A 23,088-nucleotide genomic window follows, 5' to 3' on the forward strand; every position below is an offset into this window, starting at 1 on the left:
AAACAGGCTCCAGGCTCTGAGTGGTCAGCACAGAGCCCCACGCGGGGCTCGAACTCACAGACTGCAAGATCATGACCTGAGCCAAAGTCGGACGCTTAACCGACTAAGCCACTCAGACGCCCCTATGCTAATTTTAAGTAGCATTATTTTCACTTCAATAATTAATAATTATTTTGTCCATCATTTCTTATTTTAGTTTTCCAATAAGCTATTTTACTGTTATGCAAGCCAATAATGTTATTTTAAATAAGTACGAAGTTCTTCATTTCTTGGTATTCTGATCTCTACATGTTAGGAAGATAATAAATATTGTTTATCTGTTCAACTTTTGCTTTCATTGAGGCAAAACACATTTTAACTTTGCCCCTCAAACAGGTTAATGATGATGTTGGAATAGATTGGACCAATGAAAATGATCGTCTACTGGTTTGTCAAATGTGTATAAAGTTGGCTGATATCAATGGGCCAGCTAAATGTAAAGAGCTCCATCTCCAGTGGACAGAGGGTATTGTCAACGAATTTTATGAACAGGTAACTAACTTAACTGTTTATCTTAATTCCTACTTAGGCTGCTCATAAATTCAGAAAAGCTTCCAAAAGCTGTAAAATGTGATCAATCTCTTTCATATTCATACGTCAGAAAATGCGCTGACTAAAAACTCTAAACATACACAATTTGCAAGGATTGTGGGAGTGTGGGAGGGGAAGGAGAAGATACTGAGATAATGAAATGACTTAGTGAGACATTAGGAACACCATTGACATATTGTTTTTTTTTATAAACTGATTATAAGGTAGTTTATATGGGTGAATGTATATGAGGTTAAGTTCATTTACTTTTTAATGTTTATTTTGAGAGAGAAAGAGCAGGAGTTGGGGGGCAGAGAGAGAGGGCGGGGAGAGGCAGAGAAAGACAAGGAGAGAGAGAACCCCAAGCAGGCTCTGCAATGTCAGCACAGAGCCTGACACAGGGCTCGGTCTCATGAACCATGAGATTATGACCTGACTGGAATCAAGAGTCAGACACTTAACCAACTGAGCCACCCAGGCACTCCCAAGTTCATTTACTTTTAGTGATCAATAACAGCAGCATACAAAAAAGCTTTAAAAATAGGCATTTTATTTGACATGATAATGTGAAAATAAACACACTAACAAAAAACCTACCAAACACATAAACATGAGGTGCTCTTCCCCATATTATCCTATGCTGATTTAATTATATCTGAAACTGTGTTTTGAGTACTGTGATTTACTCTCTTAAGAGGAATGTGGAGGCAGTAGATCATGGGTAAAAGACAGGGATCAGTGACATAAAAAGACATGAAAAAAGTGAAGATCATTACCACGGGAGAAAATGGAGATGATGTAATAACTGTCTTCAGATACTTAAAAGGCTGACATACAAATTTAGTGTTAAGTGATCATACATTGTGGAGATTAAAGAAGATAAATTATTGCTTAACACAGACCTGATTTTTTTTAATGTCTATTTATTTTTGAGAGAGACAGAGACAGAATGCGAGTGGGTTAGGGGCAGAGAGAGAGGGAGACACAGAATCTGAAGCAGGCTCCAGGCTCTGCGCCATCAGCACCAGAGCCTGACGTGGGGCTCAAACTCACGAGCTGTGAGATCATGACCTGAGCCAAAGTTGGACACTCAACCTACTGAGCCACCCAGGTACCCCAAGATGTGATTTTTAAGAAACATGAGATTTCTTTTTCCTTCCCTAAAAATGGTGTGGATATAACCAGTCTATAGAAGGTATAGTGAGATTGATTTCAAGACAATGAGAGAAAAAAATTTGTATTATGAAGAAATCCAGAAATAAGTAATAAATTGCCTGCTATCGCTGGACATATTTAAAGAGGGATTAGAAAGAATTTTATAAGTTTATAAAGTTTTGTAGACAGGATTCATATATAGAATAAAAGGTTTATACTTTCTAGATACTTTTCTAGAAATGAGATTAATTCATAATCAATCCCCAAATATTGAAATAAAGAAAAATAAAAAGGATAATTTATCATCATTCTACATAGGTATAACCATTGTTGGTATTTAAGTATATTTCCTTCATTAATTTTGCTAGATGACTACTAGTTTACAATCTGTTTTTTTTCCAGAAAGATTTGAAGCAGTTCAAAATAAAAACACACAATAGTACTGATAAACATATTGCCAAATAAGACTTTCAGAAACCATATAATCACAGAAGATATAATTCAACCAAAAGCTGGGATAAGATAGCACCTTTAATTGAGCAATAAACTATACTAAGATTTCTGGCAGCTAAGGCAAAAGAAAAAAAAAAGAAAACATGATAGATCATGTATTTGTTGGATAATTATTCCCAGCATTGCATTTTAAAGTGCATTTATATTCTCATTTAAGGAGGAATCATGTGTAATAAGAAGTACCATCTACTGAGACATTAGACCATTTCTTCTATTTCCCCTTAATCAAAAGCCAAAATCTCAAGATCACAAAAGTAATAAATAGCAACAAAACATTTCTACAGGGATCTTAGTAATTTGAGTAGAATCTTTTAGCAGTCAAGCAAAAGAGGGAGTTCACACATGAATGTCTGGGTTCTTACATAATTGCAAATTTTAGATGCCAAGTGAATGTTGACTTTACTAGTATTTTAAATTTTCCATGTCATTTATCTTTCTGGTTGACTATTCATGCTAAATTCCTATTTCCAGGGTGATGAAGAGGCCAGCCTTGGGTTACCAATAAGCCCCTTCATGGACCGTTCTGCTCCTCAGTTGGCCAATCTTCAGGAATCCTTCATCTCTCACATTGTGGGTCCTCTGTGCAACTCCTATGATTCAGCAGGACTAATGCCAGGGAAATGGGTGGAAGACAGTGATGAGTCAGGAGATACTGATGACCCAGAAGAAGAGGAGGAGGAGGAGGAAGCACCAAATGAAGAGGAAACCTGTGAAAATAATGAAGCTCCAAGTAAGTTTTATAAAATCTATTTCTAGTGTGTTTTTCCTAGGATTGTTGTTTTGTTTTTTGTTTTTTGTTTTTACATAGGTTTGGATGAATTTATGCTTCTCATGAACTACATAGTTTGTGTCCACATATCATCTGCATTGGATTGTGGATAACTTCCCTTCCCTAATATCATAATAATAGTAATTATAGACTGTGGAATCTATTATAATACCATGTTCATACAAGGATACATTCTCTGTTATGAAGCAAAAAGAAATCAAGTGGTTGAAGCCTGTTCTTCATAGTATCTTAATGATTTAGAGATGAAAGGAATTTCACATACTATATAGAGCAACAATAGACTTTTGTTGGCCTAGTTCAAGGAAAGCCATGTGAAGTGGTAAGAGGTAGTTATTAAGCATCAACACTGTGCCAGGCATTCTTCCATGTACTGAAGATAGAGCCATGAACAAATCAGACAAAATATAAATCCTTGCCCATTTAGACTTTTCTTTCCAGTGGAGTTGGTAGACACTAAGCAGGACAAGTCAGTAAGTCTTTAATAAGTCAGGTACTGATAAATGCTCGATTTAAAAAAAAAGGGGGGGGATATGAAATACTGCAGAGAAAAGTTAAAATTTTAGATAAGGTACCCACAGATGATCTAAAGAAGAAAGACATAAAAAAGAAAAAAAAGACTGAAAGAAGTGAAGGAAGATCCATGGCAGTTCAGGTGGAAAAAGTGTTCCAAGAAGAGAAGAAGCAAACCATGTAAACGTCCTGAGGTCGGCGTTGGCTGGGTGTTCAAGGAGCATCAGGAGAGCTGGGGTGGCTAAGACAGGAAAGGGGCTGAGGGGGTAGCAGGAGAGAGGCAGTGGGGAGCCAAATGATGTAGGGTTTGAAGGTGGGGCGCTGTAGGTCACAGTATGGAGTTTGGCTTTTACTCTGAGTAAGTTGGGAAGCCCTGAGAGATGTGGTGCAGAAGAGTTAGCTGATTCAGCTTACATTTTAAATGGGTTGCTTCAGCTGCTGTATTGAGAACAATCTTGAGTCTGAGGTGGGAATAAGGGTAATAAGAGGCTGTTGAAGTTATCCAAGTGAGAAATGACTGTGGCTTTGAACCAGGCAAAGTAGTGACATTAGGAACAATGAAAAGTATTCGCATCTGGTCATTGATTTGGAGCACATCATGTAGCCAACCTAATCCATTTTAACTCACCTGATGACAAAAAGGCATTAGTTTTATTCATGTCTTGAAATATTCTCCGCTACTTCTCCTGTCATAGGGAGGAGGCCCAAACATCATAATTAGGAAAACCCATAACCCTTACAGTAACATTGCACAAATAGTGTTATTATTTTCATGAAAACACAGTATGTGGTTTACCTCTGCCTTCATAAAAAAATATAGTGGTAATATTTTTTGAAGCCCTTACCCAAAATATTACCAAAGAAAGACATTCTGATCATTTATTCCCATCTTTTAGCACTGTCAGGAAAATTCATGACTCAGTTCATCTCAGCCATCTAGTAAATTCAGTCTGACATGGGTTTGACCCATTTTGCCCTCTATAAGTACTCTGTTATAGGCTTGCAAAATAGAGATACAGAGATCTTCATGAACTATAAACTAATGAGGCAGGGTTTCACAAATTTGCTCTAGGTTAAATTTTTGCTTCAGTTCTGTCTTATATTTTAACTTTGGTACAGAATAAGTTGAAAATCAAAAGTTGTTTTCCGTCAGTATTCTATTATCAAAGAAATTATATTTTATTTCTCTGGTGCTTATAAAAAGATTTCCATTAGCAATTTTGTGCTAATCTTGAGATTCAGAGGTTGGAGACAAGACTTGGGATTCATGGCTTATGTTTTCATTTGTTCATTTAATAAACATGTAGTGGTTGTTTTGTTTTGTTTTGTTTAACTTCAAAGAGCCAGGAGGTAGTTTGCTGTTGAAGGACAGGACAGTTTTTTTTTTGTTTGTTTTTTGTTTTTGTTTTTCTTTTCCCACTGAGTGATATTGGAAAGTGTTGTCGGCTTAGCCTCTTGGAAAAGCTTTGTTCCCGTGGGCTCTTACTGATTGCTATTTGAACTCAAACACATTGAAAACACACACACATAATACCGGCATCAAGAATCGAAGAACACAGGACAGGAGATTAAACAGGCTCAACTTGTCAGCATTGGCTTTAGCAGCAAATGAGACAACCAGATATTCAATTACTTTTCGTTCTGTAGGGTTAAGTTGCCATACTGACTTCCAGATTCTGATGTGTTACTCTCCAAGCCCAGATTTCCTCATTTCTAACTCGACTGCTGTAGAATCCAAGTAATTTTAGTTTCATAATCAGATTGACTGAGACGGTTAACTTGATTGAGCCTGAAAGTTAGGTTTCAGAAAAATTTAGATTAAATATGCACTGATAATTTCAGCAATTTGCAAAACTTGGAGATCTCCCAGGAAACACAGAATTAAATGTTTCAATATGGTATCCTAGGGAAAGAAGGCTTTTTCCCAACCTCATAATTAAATCTGAAAGATTCCTACAGCGAACTAAGAGGTTTCTAATGAAGTACTAAGCTGCATTTAGAATTTGAGCAATGAAAGGCTCTTTGTTCTCATTTCAAAAGGTTCCAGTGCTGAACAATTTGGCTCCCAATACAGGCATGTTTTAGACCACCTGCAGACTCTAATCTACGCAAATTTATTTGGTACAAACTTTCTTCTACGTCACCTTATTCAGTTCAAATCCAGAGAGGTTTATTGCTAACATTTAACAGCATTAATAAGAGAACAGCTGTTCTCATGGGAGCTGTCCTGAAAGGAAAAGGAGAAAAATCAAGCTTTTGTTACCTTCATCCCTTTGAATACACTGCCATGAATGTGTATAACTTTCAGATGGAATAATCACCTTGGGCAGTAGTGTTTTCCTATAACCGTGATTCAAATCTGTCCTTCGGCCAATGCTCATTGGTAACTCTCTTGATTCAAAGGATTAGGTTCAAAAGTATATTGACATTGAAAAATTCCTAAACAGAAGCCGATTTGACTTAACTATAATAAAAACAAAGTAGACACAGACAAGTAGATGACTTTGGTAGAAGAATAATTTTATAAATTTGCTTTTAAAACTCTAATGTGGTAGTAATATATTTTATTGATTTTTATAGAAATAATTCAGATTTCTTTAAATTTTGTGTATATGTATACACACACACACACATGCATACACATATACACATAGAGTCTTTGTTAAGAAACATTCAGTTGAAGAAATTGATGTCATGCTCCACAGACCCATAACCCTGCCTGTATGCATGCCCCTCACTCTGCCTGGAATGCTGCCAACACCTTCACCTAGAGTATTTAATTCTCAAAATTTACGTCTCACCTCAGGTGTCCTGTTCTTTGAAAAGAAAAAAAATCTTACCTATCCCCTCACAGGCTGAGTCTCTTGTGTTGCCATGGTTTTAATGTACCAGAGAGAGATTGCAATATACACTTTGTTAAAAATGTTAAGGAACGCTTTATTCAACATTGTTGCGATAAGGGAGAGAAATTAAACTCAACTCCATTGAAACTAAGGCAGGAGAATTTTTAAGCAATAGCATGAGCTATGAAAAATTACTATAGGACCTTAGAGGGAAGTTGGCCCATGTGATTGAGCCATTTGTGTTTGCTAATTGGTACGTATTGAAGTTAGGCACCTTCCCTCCCATGAAGACTGAAAGTTAGGGCCCCTGTTTTTCTTGATGATTTCATTTCAAAAGAATTAATGCCCATGTACTTGAGGAAGGAGTTCCTGGGTTGTAAAACTGGCTAGAAACTGGGAGAAGTTTTATCTGTATTACAAAAGAGCAGAGAAAGTATCTGCACTTTCAAGTTTTATAAAGTAAATGCTATAATAAAAGGCAGGCCAGAGACATACAATCTGGAAGAAACTGGTCTAGAATTTAGTCCAGCTAACAGGAGCATCAAGACCATCTTAGTCACATGCATACGTCTGTCATAAAACATAGCATGTGTATTTTATTTTCTTGTCTTCTTTGCTCTTTCTCCTATAAACAGTAAACTCCTTTAAGGCAAGCTCTTGGACTAATTGGTCTTTGTGTATGTAGCATCCAGAAATTTCTTGTCAATTAGTAGGTGGTCAATATAAATTTGATTGATGGGTTCATCTCATAAATAAAATAATGAAAACAGTAAATCGTTTTTTAAATTCTTGCTTATGACTCAGCCTATATCCATTCACCCTGGCATTTATTCAATTTAATAATTTTGTTATGTGTCTGTATGGTTCAAAATTAATTCAAGATAGCGTGTCCCTTTTTTTTTTTGGCATCTGTTTCTTTTCTTTTTATTCCTTTTTTTTAATTTACATCCAAATTAGTCAGCATATACTGCAACAATGATTTCAGGAGTAGATTCCTTAGTGTCTCTTACCCATTTACCCCATCCCCCCTCCTACAACCCCTCCAGCAACCCTCAGTTCTCCATATTTATGAGTCTCTTCTGTTTTGTCCCACTCCCTGTTTTTATATTATTTTTGTTTCCCTTCCCTTATGTTCATCTGTTTCGTCTCTTAAAGTCCTCATATGAGTGAAGTCATATAATTTTTGTCTTTCTCTGACTAATTTCACTTAGCATAATACCCTCCAGTTCCATCCACATAGTTGCAAATGGTAAGATTTCATTCTTTTTGATTGCCGAGTAATACTCCATTGTGTATAGGTATATATACCACCTCTTCTTTATCCATTCATCCATCGATGGACATTTGGGCTCTTTCCATACTTTGGCTGTTGTTGATAGTGCTGCTATAAACGTGGGGGTGCATGTGTCCCTTCAAAACAGCACACCTGTATCCCGTAGATAAATGCCTAGTAGTGCAATTGGTGGATCATAGGGAAGTTCTATTTTTAGCTTTTTGAGGAACCTCCATACTATTTTCCAGAGTGGCTGCACCAGCTTGCATTCCCACCAACAATACAAAAGAGATCCTCTTTCTCTGCATACTCGCCAACATCTGTTGTTGACTGAGTTGTTCATGTTACCCATTCTGACAGTTGTCAGGTGGTATCTCATTGTGGTTTTGATTTGTATTTCCCTGATGATGAGTGATGTGGAGCATTTTTTCATGTGTTGATTAGCCATCTGTATATCTTCCTTGGAGAAGTGTCTATTCATGTCTTTTGCCCATTTCTTCACTGGGTTATTTGTTTTTTGGGTGTTGAGTTTGAGAAGTTCTTTATAGATTTTGGATACTAACCCTTTATCTCATATGTCATTTGCAAATATCTTCTCCCTTTCTGTCAGTTGCCTTTTAGTTTTACTGATTGTTTCCTTTGCTGTGCAGAAGGTTTTTACTTTGATGAGGTCCCAGTAGTTCATTTTTGCTTTTGTTTCCCTTGCCTCTGGAGACGTGTTGAGTAAGAACTTGCTGCACGTAAGATCAAAGAGGTTTTTGCCTGCTTTCTCCTCAAGGATTTTGATGGCTTCCTGTCTTACATTGAGGTCTTTCATCCATTTTGAGTTTATTTTTGTGTATGGTGTAAGAAAGTGGTCCAGGTTCATTTTTCTGCATGTCGCTGTCCAGTTTTCCCAGCACCTCTTGCTGAAGAGACTGTCTTTATTCCATTGGATATTCTTTCCTGCTTTGTCAAAGATCAGTTGGCCATATGTTTGTGGGTCCATTTCTGGGTTCTCTATTCTGTTCCATTGATCTGAGTGTTCTTGTGCCAGTATCGTACTATCCTGATGATTACAGCTTTGTAGTATAGCGTGAAGTCTAGGATTGTGATGCCTCCTGCTTTGGTTTTCTTTTTCAAGATCGCTTTGGCTATTCGGGGTCTTTTCTGGTTCCATACAAATTTTAGGATTATTTGTTCTAGCTCTGTAAAAATGCTGGTGTAACTTTGATAGGGATTGCATTGAATATGTAGATTGCTTTTGGTAGTATTGACATTTTAACAATATTTGTTCTTCTATCCAGGAGCATGGGATCTTTTTCCATTTTTGTGTGTCTTCTTCCATTTCTTTCATAAGCTTTCTATACTTTTCAGTGTATAGATTTTTCACCTCTTTGTTTAGATTTATTCCTGGGTATTTTATGGTTTTTAGTGCAACTGTAAATGGGATCGATTCTTTGATTTCTCTTTCTGTTGCTTCATTGTTGGTGAATAGAAATGCAACCGATTTCTGTGTGTTGATTTTATATACTGCAACTTCGCTGAATTCATGAATCAGTTCTAGCAGTTTTTTGGTGGAGTCTTTTGGGTTTTCCATACAGATTATCACGTCATCTGAGAAGAGTGAAAGTTTGACCTCCTCCTGGCCGATTTGGATGCCTTTTATTTCTTTCTGTCAGTTTTTCCCTTTTGAGAATGATATTAGCATTGGGTCGTTCATATATGGCTTTTATGATCTGGGGGTATGCTCCTTCTATCCCTACTTTCTTGAGGGTTTTTATCAAGAAAGGATGCTGTATTTTGTCAAATGCTTTCTCTGCATCTATTGAGAGGATCATATGGTTCTTGTCCTTTCTTTTATTGATGTGATGAATCATGCTAATTGTTTTGCAGATATTGAACCAACCCTGCATCCCAGGTATAAATCCCGCTTGGTCGTGGTGAATAATTTTTTTAACGTATTGTTGGAGCCGGTTGGCTAATATCTTGTTGAGGATTTTTGTATCCATGTTCATCAGGGAAATTGGTCTGTAGTTCTCCTTTTTAGTGGGGTCTCTGTCTGGTTTTGGAATCAAGGTAATGCTGGCTTCATAGAAAGAGTTTGGAAGTTTTCCTTCCATTTCTATTTTTTGGAATAGTTTCAAGAGAATAGATGTTAACTCTTCCTTAAATGTTTGGTAGAATTTCCCTGGAAAGCCATCTGGCCCTGGACTCTTGTTTTTTGGCAGATTTTTGATTACTAATTCAGTTTCCTTACTGGTTATCAGCGTCCTTTTTTTTTTTAACTGTATTTTGAAATTGATCTTACCCTGTAAAATAAAAGAATTTTTGTGGTATATTATAATAAAACTGTTGACAGAATCACTAGTACTTCCATAAAAATTTTGGTGGATGGCCTCCAAAAGATCTACTTCCTCTGGCATATCTCATAGCTAATGTATTTTTTCCTATTCTTACTATTTTTTTTCTTCTTTTTTCCTCTCAGATTGTACATTGTAAATCATTACTACTTCATTAGGTAAACCCAAATATCCCTGCTGATATTCCTGGTAACTTGTACTGTTAACTCTTTAATGTAGTCCCCATTAGATCATAATTTCCTGTGGACCGCTTTTTCATATCGTTGTCATTTTTATCACTTATCACCACTTCATCATTTACTTGGACCTGTGGAACAGAAACTAGAAAGAACGTGATTCATCTAGTAAACTCTTACTAAAGTCTGGAGCTTTGTACACAATATACACACAAAAGGAGGGACCTGGCTTCTGTGCATTGGAAAGTTCATAGTCCAATAGGGGATCTTAGCCTAATTTCTAAATTCTTGGTCTAAGTCTAAGATGGCCACTCGGATGAAGGTACTAAAAGTTATATTCTGGCCGCAAGCAGACCCTCTTCTAAACTCAAGTCTAGTTCTTACTTTACCTCTGCACTTGAAGGTGAACCAGACATTTCATGTTCAGCATCTCCCTCAAATCTCCTCACCTAACATTGCCTTCTCAGTACATCTTATGACCACCTACTCAATGGCTCAGGCCAGACAGCTCAGGGTTGTCTTTGATTCCTCTTTCTTCTTTTTTTCCTTACATCTAATCAGTTGCCAAAGTCCTGTTGATTAAACCTCACAAATATGTCTCACATTTATCTACTTGTCTTCATTTTCATTACTTTCTTCCTAGCCCAAGCCATGGTCATCATGCCATATTCTCTTGGCTGAGTAATCTTTGTCTCTTTCTGGCACCTTTAAAAGATTTTGTAAGACTCAGTGTGATTGTACCTACCTTTTCACTCTTGCCCACTAGAGTAAAACTCCATGCTGGCAGGCATTATGTCTATCAGTGAATGACCAGAACCTACCATACTTGGTGCATATTAGGTTCTTAATAAGTAGATAAAGAATTGGAAGACTAAATAGTGAATTATGGTATCAATTCAAAGGTCTTTAAAATGTCTTATGTTTCATCTGTCAAAGTTGATGATATTATAGTTCCTTAAGAGATGCAATTCTGTGAAAATTGTCCTTACTATTTCCATGTTGAACACATGAAATGTTTTGGTCACCAGGACAATGTAATTTATTTACTTATCAAATGCATATTTGCTGAGCCTCATTCTGTATAAGATACATACTTGTCTTTACAAGGCTCCCTAAAAGAAGCTGTAGTCTAGTAGAGGGGCTAAGGCCTGTAATATATGAGAGCAAGATAAGTACCCTAAAGAATGCATGTTATTGGGGCACCTGGGTGGCTCAGTGGGTTAAGCGTCTGAGTTTTGGTTTTGGCTCAGGTCAGGATCTCACACTTTTGTGAGCTTGAGCGCCGTGTTGGGCTCTGTGCTGACAGTGCTGCAGAGCCTGCTTGGGATTCTCTCTCTGCCCCTCTCCTACTCGTGCAGTCTCTGTCTTTCTCAAAATAATAAACTTTAAAAAATTAAATAAAATAAAAATAAAAGAATGCACGTCATTGAGGACATTGTTTTTGTTACAAGTGACAAGACTCCAATAAAGTGAGTATATACAAAAGGGAAAATTACTGGTTCAGGTAATTGGGATGTTGTCCAGTATTCATGCTTACTTGCACCTGCTCTTGTCTCTGAGTCACCTGCCTGACAGCTTGATCTTTCAACCTTTCTTTCTATGTGAGACTGGAAATCTAGCCAGCTCTATATTCACTTCATTTCACATAAACAGGCAGAGGAGAAAAGATCCCCAGCCCCCATTCCCTGACTGATTCCATGCTGTTGGGAAAATTCCCAGGGGAAGATGCTGATTGACCTGATTTGGGTCACACCCATTGACTAGCTGCTGCAACAGGGCTATATTGTGGGAAGGTGGGTGGGGAAGTAGAGTTTGACAACCTTTTCTAGAACTATATAATTGAAAGAAGGGATGAGAGTTTCTGATTTTGGATATGCAGTTATCAGAAAAAGATACCAAGATAATGAGAAAGGAAAAAAAATGAAAACAATGTGTACTCTTGGAAGCATGAATGGAGGGAAATGAGAGTATAGAAGAGTGAGGGGAGACAGGGGGAGAGAGTATTTCTTATAGGAGCAATTCAGTAAAATCTGAGTCTCAAAATAATAAATGGGCATGAACTTTTGAGGACTGAGAAGAGCATTTGAGAAGGAGGGCCAGTACCTGCTGGACAGTAGAAGAGTTCAGTGTATATATGGAAGTAGAGACAGAAGCCAGGCTGCGGAAGATGGAAGACTGCAAAAGCATGCTTGTGCCAGCTTGTGGGAGAACTTTGACAGGACTTTGAAATTAATATTTTAGTCCGTGTGAAGCAAAACAATAACATTCAAACCATCCTAAAAGAAATCAATCTTGTAGACTTTTGTGGGTTGAATTAGCTGACAAAGTAAAGGAAGACCTAACAAGAAGTTCTTCCAGTAGTCCAGGTGAAAAATCTGGAGGATCTGACTGTATTGAGAATAATACCAAAACTTAAGTAGAACTTTTTATAGGGCATTACTGGATATTAAATCCGGTTCACAGTATGTCTCGATGTAACCATGATATATTAATGATGGTTGCCATCTCCCTCTTATTTCCCTACTCTTGAAAGCAACATTATGATGATACGCAAATCAAGTGGTATATGTATCTGTTTGGTACTTTAGCTCCTATTAATGATGTGGAAAAAAATAACCACCATGTACTCAGCACACAAATAAGTAATTTGGTGTTTTCTCAGGAAAGAAAACTTTCAAAAGGAGGAAAATCTACTGCCAAATAACTCAACACCTCCTGCAGAACCACAAGATGTGGAAGAAAGTCATTGAAGAGGAACAGCGGTTGGCGGGCATAGAGAGTCAATCCCTGGACCAGTCACCCCAACAGCATTCCTCAGAACAGATCCAGGCCATCAGGGAAGAAGAGGAAGAGAAAGGGAAGCCAAGAGGAGAGGAGATCCCAACCCTGAAGCAAAACCAGTGACGATGGATATAATGAGCTGTGTTTCCCAACAGAGTGACTTGTCACAGACTCTTTTCAAGCCAGCACAACACTTAGACACAACACTGTAGAAATACAAGAAGATGGGCAAACAGCTATTGCATTTGGGAATTCTTTGCATTTTATGTGTTTATTTTTACAGTGAGGTACATTGTTAAAAACTCTTGCTCGGAGAAGCTTTCACATTTGCAACACCAGCTTCCAAGGATTTTTTTAAGGAAGAAGTATATATGTGTGTGTGTATATAAGCTCGCACGTAGATACATGTAAAACATATTCACACACATACACGCACATGCACACTGAAAGCCAGCGTTACTGGCTCCACACTTTAGTAACATTCATATTAAGATATATAGTGGTCACTGTGATATAGTAAGTTATAAAGGAAAAAAAAGGAAAACAATTCACAGAGGAAATGGGGCGGCTTAGCAGGGAAACAGTGCAGTGAATGTAAGTTACCAACTAAGGAGCTTTTGCTCTTAGTACTGACGGATGAAAGTTCCAGAGCATTATTTGAATTCTTCTACATCCTGCCAATATCGTGTGTGTGTGTGTGTGTGTGTGTGTGTGTGTGTGTGTGTGTGTGTGTGTGTAAGACAGAGAGAGAGGAGAGAGAGAGAGCATGCTTGTGTGTATGTATGTGCTTATGTCAACAGAGATTTTTATGGTTTTAGTCATTCATAGAATAGCTGCAGCAGATGACTCAGCACATCTGAACAAACGGAAGGCAGTTCACTCTGGAGTGTCTGAGAGGCAGCCATTCCAAATGCCTTCCTCCATTTAGCTTCAGTCCAGGGCCCTCTGAAGAGGGAGGGTATTCACAGGCTGCTGAGAGGGCCACGGGATTGGTACTATACTAATGCACCACTTGGAGGCGCTCTATCGCCAGCCTTAAACCTGGAAGACAGGCATTTTCCAATCTGCTTGCCTAATGAATGTATAGGAGCTGTTTGTCTGTGAGTATGTCTGTCACTCATGTAAGATCAAATCAACTATTTTTAAGGGGATGGCATTCTTTATACATAAACACCTAAGAAGGGGCTGAAGTCCGATCTTTTAATTAGGTTAGAATTCTGAAAAGTTGCCAGAGGAGACTTGGGGGAATTGCTCTTCACGGTGACCTTCCATGTCTTAAATATGCTGCAAAATGTGTGATAGAAAAGAAGAAAAAAGGGCAAACAGAAACCCACTATGGGACATATAGCGAGAGATGAAGGGGGAAAATTGCAACCTAGGGTTTGGTGTTTGTTGACATAGTGAAAGCCTGATTCTGGGCAACTGTTGAAGATTGGCTTTGGGTGGTGAAGGTCCCACTGACAACAACCTTGTTGTGGTGTTCCACGTGCCGTGGGGTAAGGTAGCTTCTGTCTGCAATCTGGCCCATTGTCATGTTTCTTTTGGCAGGGAAAATTATAGAGGGAATTTTGGGTACTGGGCCTATTATTGAAAGTCTTTTTTTTTTTATTTGTTCATCTACACTTGTTTATGCTGTGAGACAAACCTTATTTAAAAAGTTGATACTCACTTTCAATATTTTATTTCATATTATTATATTTGTCATGAATAGTTATCTTGATGTAAATATAAAGATTTTTTTGTTTCTGTAGATAGTAAACTCTTTTTTTAAAAAAAGGAAAAGGGAAACATTTTTATAAAGTTATATTTTAATCACCATTTTTATACATTGTATCTATCTCCAAGCCCAGTAAGAGAGTGATGAATCATTTGCACGGAGGTCTAAGGACAGCCACATATCTACCTATTCTAATTTAAATGATAATCAGATAGTTATTTTATGCCAATTAAAGGAAGATGCCACAAAGAATGTTTTTTCCTAGGAACTTTGAACTTTTAGGTCACTTTGGGGTTCATGTCTCCCAAAGAGAAAGACTTGCATAACCAATACCGAATTTTTATAATTGGTATCCATTTCTTGCGAATGTTTTTTGGTTATAATTCCTCCTTCAGTACTATGTACAGAAGAACTTGTTCATCAATGAAACGATCTTAGCTTCTAAGTTAACCTTGATGGTGATTTCTAATTTTTCTTTCCTCTGAAGTCATAGCAAAGAGTGTTTACATTAAAAATGCTTTTGTTTCTCATAAATGAATATTCTTCCTTTCCAAAGCAGTGATTTTACATTAACCTATGGCATTTTTCAAATAAGGCAAACATAACATAATCTAAAGTAAACACAATTTCAGGGCAGATTTCCCATTAAGTAGGAAAATAGGAAAAAGGATCAAGTAGATGCAGACTCTGCTTCAAAAATGAGAATAATTTCATATTTTTGTGTTAACACTAGGTCTTCACTATTCAGGATTTACTGAGTTGTTTTCCATTTTCTTAGTAATGCTTTTGTGTCTCATGTTTGCAAAAATTACTGTGAGTCAAATGCATTTCCCCAGTGACATTAACTGTTTTCCTTCCCTTGCAAATAAGAGAAGAGGGGGAAAAAATGTGCTCGTTTATCTCTTGTACCTAATTACTTAACAAAACAAATCTTTCCCCATTCTCCAAATGTCGTATGACAAGTGTCTAAAACACAGGTGAAAGTGAGCACAAATACAGGTTGTGGAGCAAGTAATGTGACAGCAAAACAGTCACGAGTTTATAACTGTGTATTGGCAGGTGCTGCGTCAAAGCTGGCCAGTCTGGCTGCCAGAGTAGAGGTCTTAGCAAATGACCCGGTTGCGTTTATTCTGTTTTAGAGTACCTGAAATAATGGTGGCCAAAGCACTTAGAACCTCTTCATTCCCAAATTGTGTCAATCAGTCCAGGCAGATTGATCACCTTTTTTTCTTCAAAAATCAATTGCCAGGATATTACAGCTAAAAATCCATTGAAATAAAGAAATAGAGATCAAGGATGACCCTTTCATACACATTCAGTACATCCCAAAAGATGACCAGGGGCATAAAAAGACTTTTTCTGCTGGCTATGTTCTCCCCCTCCTCGGTGACAGCAGTATTACTGTGTTCACTTCCAACTCCAGAGCTTATTCCCTGTGGTGCCAGTGTGTTTGTTGCAATTTGCTACGTTTTTATATGAGCCTATTTATAGGTGCCATTTAGGTAAACTCAGGTCTTTCAAATGAAGGAATCTGTAGCCCATTTAGGAAAAAGGATCATTGTACAGACAGCCATAAACCCAATGGGAGGAAAACTCAGAGCTGGTGACCTTGATGCTAGGGGTTGCTCTCTGTTAAGGAAAAGACCAGGTATTACTATGAGTGTCATCACTGTCGTTTCCAGCATGCTATTATAATGTCCTTTCCAGGTATCCGACTAAGCCAACCTTTAGGATATCGTTTCCTTGGTGAGAACACCACTTTAGCTTTTTTCTAAACTATAAAATTTTATTTGTCATTTCTATAAGATTTGGTTTTCTCTCAGTAGATGAAGACAGTAGCACTGTACAGGGATAGATCTATACTAGTCTTCATCTGGCAAGTGAAGGAATGTCCTCATGTTTAAGAAAATACTCATTTTCTAAAAACAGAATACCCAATTCTATATGTTCCGTTTTGATCGACTTCCAGAACAAACCCCTAATTATTGCAATCCCAGTAAAACTAAAGAAAAGGGATTGTACGTTATGCAGACTGTTCATATTACATGTATGTATTGTGATTTCCTCATGTCCCCTGCCTCTCTTGATTTGCAATTTCCCGACGTCCCCTGTCACGTGCCCAGAGAACTTTCTTTGAAGGTAAAAGCTGTGCAACAGGCATGAGACTCAGGCCTATTCTTTGTTTAAATGGTGGAAAAATATAAATTATTTTCTAAGTAATAAAGATATGCAAATTATCATTGTAAATAAAGTCTAAAGTTTGAAATGACTGCTTTATATAAGTGATATTTGTGTGATAAACAATTCCTGACCAATGAGAAGTGGCTGATCAAAAAATCATTTCTACCCTACTTTGGGAGGTATTTTTGGTGCTTCGCTGTCAGTATGGGGATCTCCATTGTCCTCACCTTTTGAAATATTTCTAAAATAATAATGAAAACCACAGTAAGGATCTTACTGTCCTTTCTTCCATCCTAACCCTGAGTCCCACTTAATGCCTTTCCTGGTTTATATGCCACTTTGGAAATAACTGTCTTTTCAAACTGGCAGAAGCCTCCAGTAAAACCAACTTTTGTAAGCTTTCATAGCCTGGGGTAAATCAAGATTCTCCTTATTCTAGGGATTCTCAGCTCCTGTGTGTGGAAAGAAAAATATCGGTAAGATTTCAAATGCTCATAGGTTACCTCCAGACCATTGAGATCTAAAATACCTGTATACTTCGAAACCAAACTGAGTTTCTTTCATTCACCTTCGCTCCTAACAAGCAGCAAAATAATTTATGATCATTGTTCTAGGTCATTCATTTCTCTTGTGATTTTTTCATGAAAGGAAACTGAGTTTGCTGATACTGTTCGTCTGTTTTTCTAATCTGTTCAACAAAATTCCACCATAAGATTAGGAGACCAATTAGCCGTTTTAAGCGAGGAGCATTCCAAAATTAAATTACTCTTAGAACCTCTAATCAGGGCAAAATATGCAAGTTTTAGGTCCACCTGTATTCATATCAGTTTGTTCCTCTAGTAAATACTCAAATTCTTATTGCATATTTGATTGATTGCATATTCAGTGCATATAAGCACTGACTTAAACTATAAACAATGCATTCAGCAACTTAAATTGAGGTTTACATGGTATTTATAATGTTTAGCACTAATAATCCATGATCAGAGAAGAACAGATTTTTCAGTCTATATTACATACCATGGCAATTTGCGTATCACCTCACACATTTCATTTATTACCATGCTGCAACTTTACCTTACCTAATGGTGCTTTTACCTTACCTGAGTGACCTTTACGTTCATACTATCAAATCATTCAAACAGGTTAGCAATGGTGACAAAAAATCATTAGGCATTGTCCTGCTAAATATGTTTAAAGACCCAAGACTAAACCTTAAAGCTTTATTATTTGGTGGAACTCCATGTTAACATGGAGAATCTGCAGAGCAGATTCAAAAATACTGATCCACCGTAAATTATTTTAGTACAGTAAGACTATAAATTATATGGAATTGTATAGAGATGGAAAACAAAATTAGCTTTTGCTCTGTGCTTCAGGTTGCAAAATGAGCCCAAATTTCCTATCTAAAGGTAGCAGGTTCTTCTCCATATTCTCCTAAGGTTGATTACTTGAAAGGCATTGGTATTCATGGATTTCTGCTTCCCTCAACAGAAGAGAAGTCAACCCTTCTTTTGATAGGTAGTGAACATGTACCTGTTCAGAAAAGTTTCCTCATTGCTTCACATCAAGAAGAGGTTCTTTAAGCATGCAAATAATCCATTAAAAAAATGCTTCAGAGAGTAATATTGTCATCGTATGTAAGTACTATCAAAAATATTTAAATTTGATATAGTTTTTGAAACAAAGCTGTTTAAATTTTTTTTTTGTTATTCAATTACAACGAAACTCACAAAATGACCTTTCATGGTAGAGAGACGCTAAATATATTGATAGAATTACAACTACTATTGTGTCATAAAAAACTGGAAAGAATATTTAATTATTTTTCTAATATCTCTCATGCCTCAGGGAGGAAATTGTTTCATAGCAGGTTCAAGAAGTACATGAAATAGATAAAAATAAACTTAGTACCAATAATTTAAGTAGATGAAACGCACAAATTATAGCCTGAGTTTTTCAGACTTGTCCAGAAAAAAAAAGGAATGTATTATCCAGCAGTTTTTCATGGATTAGATTGTTTTAAAGTAAATGGTCTGTTCATGTAGATTATATTTTAGTAAATTGTAACACTGTTAAAACGCCAAATATGTTATCTTCATTACTAAAAATAATTAAATCTTATTAATCTTGACTTTCACAGATGAAGCACTGACCAGGCAATAAACTACACCCACTACTTCATCTACCAAGACTGATCAAATGGTAGGTCTGAATTTGAAATTCATTAACAGAAACATAAATTTTTAAAAATCATGTTAAAGCTTTACTGCTTTAACTAAAATTTCAGTGTCAGTAAAAGTACCTATTTCAAATGAAACAAATTTTAGCAGGGAATTCTTCCTTTCCTCTTTAAAAAAAAAAAAAAAGAAAGTCAAACTCATAGGAGAAAAGTGTGACTTCTCTTCAGTTTTACTTCTCTAACTCAAAATAGTCAAGGAAAAGTGATCAGAAATTCTCCGCCATAACAAGGAATAAGAATGCCCTTCACCTAAGTTACAACTCTCCACACCCAGTTTCATTGTGCAGTCCATGGTACCAGAAAGCAGAAAAAAAAAAAAAAAAAAACTATGGATCAGGAGTGAACACAACATAAAATGTGAAGGATCATGCCAGCATACCCCTCCATCTTTGTGATAAACCAATTTAGTTATCAGTTACTCTTGAGTAAAGACACTTAATGGATCCATATTTCAGCCCTGACTTCCGTTATACAGTCAGCACGTACACATGCTTTGGAATGTGAATTAGCCTTTAGAACTTAGAAACTGCTGCTTGAGTACCTTTTGATGGGAAGGACTTTTTTTTTCTTTTAATTCTAGTAATTTTACTCCCTATATAATAGCAAAATATTTAGATGATTTAATGTAAAATTAAAAGTAGTTGTTTAAAGATGTTTTGTGTATATAACTTGTTGGTTAGAATTTTCCGTCAACTTTCTTTCGAAAATTAACTGGTTATTTTTATGGCTCAAAAACTCCTATCACATATTATGTTTTAGCTAGTTATAAGCATAAACCAGTATGATAGTGTTGCTATCTTTAAATAATAATCCTAATTACCTATATATTACCTGTTAGTGGGGTTTATTGGCTTGACATTTAGTGTATATTTATTCATTAGGTTTTTTTTATATAATCACTATTTTTTAATATTCTGTCAAATATCTGCATGGGATTTTTACCATACCATGTTTGCTTAACTGGTGGTTTGCTTTTGTTTTTGTTTTCCATTTGAGTGTCAATTCATTTCTTGATATATTCTCACAGAAGTATGCATACCATTTTTTGCTCCAACAAGGACAGTTTGTTAGTTGATGAGCACTGGAAATAAATATCACTGAACCCACCCACCCCTTGATACTTCTTCCTAAAGATTTTGGTCATGTAAATCACAAAATGAAAAATCGGTGCTTTTAAAAATATTCAAAACTTTCAGTGCAAAATAATGAGTAAGAATTCTTCCTGGCTTTCTATCATGATATTTGTATATGCAACTGAAAGAACTTTAATTTGAATGTAGAATATTTTTGGTTCGGGCTGATTTGGTTAATTTGATTTGGTTTTTGGTATTGAAATGGATTTCTGATTCCCAATGGAATAGTTGTTCTGATCAGTCATTATTTCTTCCTTTTCCTAAGGAGAAAAAAACAAACAAACAAACAAACAAAAAACTGCCATTAGAAAGTTTATATTAGTAAGTCCCAAATATTTGACTTTGTAGGGTATTTGCAAACCAGAGAGTATTACATTAACTTAATTTAGTATTCCTGAAAAGCAATATTTTCAAATAAGTAGCAACCAAAGTAACAGTATAGGGAATGTCTTTTGCACATGACAATTTTTAACAAGGTAGTTCTTACCACTCTCAACTGAACGTGTTTATTAACAACTCTCCAAATTTATCAACTTTTAGAAACCCATGAGTGAAGCATTGGACTTAAGGGATCATTTTGCAATTGAAGTAAATCTTGTCCTTACACCTGTATCTCACACTTAATACATGTAGCAATACTTCGTATCTTCCTATCAAAATTATTTGTTAAGTGATTTAGTTAATGGCTGATAAATATTTTGTAAAACATAAAATTGTACAGAAAAAAATATTAATTTGTATTTATTTTTATTGTTTTTTAGCATAGACACTATATTGATGCTCCTTTTTTGCCAGAATTATTGGAAGTGCCTCTTGATTTTATATATATATATATATATATATATATATATATATATATATATATATATATATATATTACAGTAAACATATACTCAGAATTATTAGAATTGTGTCACAGATGATCAATGTGGATGTTACAATGTGAAAATAATGTATAATATAAATATAATTCTGTGGTATTATGTTTGATGTAGTTATTTGTACAATCCAAGCCCCCCATCCAGTTTTGAAGGCATCCTTCCCTCTCATATCCAAATGCAGTGGTTTGTGCCCAGCTATACATGCTATAGTGAGACATCTGCTGGACTCCTACAATTCCTAAGGACTCCTGGGGGCTTTTTCCCCCATGATCACATTTCCTTGCCTATTGCTGATGAATTCTTAGTTTCATCTCTCTGTAACTAAGCTGTGTTCTTTGTCTAATCAAATAGTTAACACCATAATCAACATACCTAGATTTCTGGCATTCAGCTGCAGAGTTCTGTAAAATAGCTCTGCCATTGATCCTATAAATACTACAATTTGTCCTATACGGATTGTCTGTTGATGCCTAATACATGGGATATTTGGTTGTACAGACTCAGAATAATTCTTGTTCTGCATCTTTGAAAGCTTTTAAGAAAACTGAACGATTCAAAACATTCAGAGTGTTTTAACTAACTCAAACATACAGTCTTCAGACAAAAAAAAAAAAAGCAAATACGATTTTTATCCACAGTTTTCAAGGAATTAATTCTTTAAGCTACACATACAGATTTCCCTTATTCCCTGTTAGGCAAAATCCCTGCTCCTAAACTTGGTATATTTGTAGCTTTCTTCACTTTGGCCCCAAACTATCCCTCACCAAAGGAACTAACCATCTATCATTTGTATTTGTGTCTTAGGCAAGTTATTATCAGTGGAGTATTTACACACACTGTATACGTATATTTTCTTTCTTTTGTATACACATACATACTTCCAATCACAGACAGCACAAAAGGGCAGAAGATTGACAGTATCTTCTTGAGTTGTAAACTTCATCCCTCTCCCAAGGCTTTCCTTTTACAGTGATGTCCTCAGTGGGAAGGAAGCAATATCTGGAAATTCCAGTCCCAACCTTCATCTCCTTCCTGCAACTAGGTGCTATCAAAACTGTTTGTAGGTAAGCAAATGTTCATTTACATGGTTGGGTAAGAGAAGTGATGATAGGTATCTTCTAATGGCTCCTGAGATTCAGCCCAGGGCAAAGGGATGACCATAGCCACTGCCTTGGAGATCAGTTTAGTGTGTCCTGGGTCAGCTCTACAGATCACCCCTATGCCTGCTGAGCCACGTGAGGTGGAGCTCGGGATATGGGTACACCCCAACCAATGAAAAGAAAAATGAAATAAAATCAGTTCTTAAATAATTAGAAACTCTTCTGCTTATTAGGATCGCTTTAAGCTTATTTAATCCTGAAGCTACTTCAGGTCCTGATCATTCTTTCTGACATCATTGCTGGCTTTATAAAGGAGCCCAAGGTCCACTTCTGGTGAAATTTGTCAGATTTGAAGAATTATCAGACTGCCCATGCTGGCTGAGATCTTTTGGGCTATTGGGGCCAGTTAGAGCTGGATGGGCATGGGGAGAACATATTGGTTCATACTTTGTGCTTACTCTACTGTCAATTTGACTGCCTTTTCCCTATAAGATGCCAAAGGTGAATTCAGAGAAGTCCTGGTCTTCAGAGAGTGCAAAGTAGTTAACGATTATGTAATCATTTTCTATTTGTGCTATAATCAATTGCCACAAACTTGGTGGCTTCAAACCAACAATCAATTACCACAACAATGGTGACTTATTGGGTCAGAGCTTGGCCAGTCAGAAGTCTAAAGGAACTTGGCAGGACTCTCTTTCTGGTCTCTCACAAGACTGAAATCAAGTGTTTGCCAAAGTGTTTGCCAGCCCGGACTCCTCTCTGAAGTCTCTAGAATCCACTTCTAAACTCATTTAGGTGGTTGGCAGAATGCAGTTCCTTGTGGTATAGGACTGAGGTCCCCCATTCCTTGCCAGCTGATGTCTGAGAGCCTTTCTCAGGGT

General features: G+C 36.6%; 1 protein-coding gene and 1 long non-coding RNA gene across 4 annotated transcripts in view; one reads left to right on the forward strand and one right to left on the reverse strand.

Moving 5' to 3' along the window:
• PDE3A (phosphodiesterase 3A) overlaps positions 1 to 13,662 on the forward strand; it is a 321,058-nt gene extending 307,396 nt beyond the window's left edge. For all 3 annotated transcript variants that reach the window (XM_042945939.1, XM_042945940.1, XM_042945941.1), the window contains 3 exons: positions 376 to 531; positions 2,710 to 2,968; positions 12,835 to 13,662. In XM_042945939.1, the coding sequence (XP_042801873.1) occupies positions 376 to 531; positions 2,710 to 2,968; positions 12,835 to 13,076 (657 nt within the window). In that variant the 3' untranslated portion in view covers positions 13,077 to 13,662. The remainder of the gene's footprint in view (positions 1 to 375; positions 532 to 2,709; positions 2,969 to 12,834) is intronic.
• Positions 13,663 to 19,824: 6,162 nt separating this feature from the next.
• The window catches only part of LOC122224308, a 63,295-nt gene continuing 60,031 nt past the window's right edge, over positions 19,825 to 23,088 (reverse strand). Inside the window, exon 3 of the long non-coding RNA XR_006204718.1 lies at positions 19,825 to 20,486. This is a non-coding gene — a long non-coding RNA (uncharacterized LOC122224308). The remainder of the gene's footprint in view (positions 20,487 to 23,088) is intronic.

This window comes from Panthera leo, chromosome B4, assembly GCF_018350215.1.
Source record: "Panthera leo isolate Ple1 chromosome B4, P.leo_Ple1_pat1.1, whole genome shotgun sequence".
NCBI lineage: Eukaryota > Metazoa > Chordata > Mammalia > Carnivora > Felidae > Panthera > Panthera leo.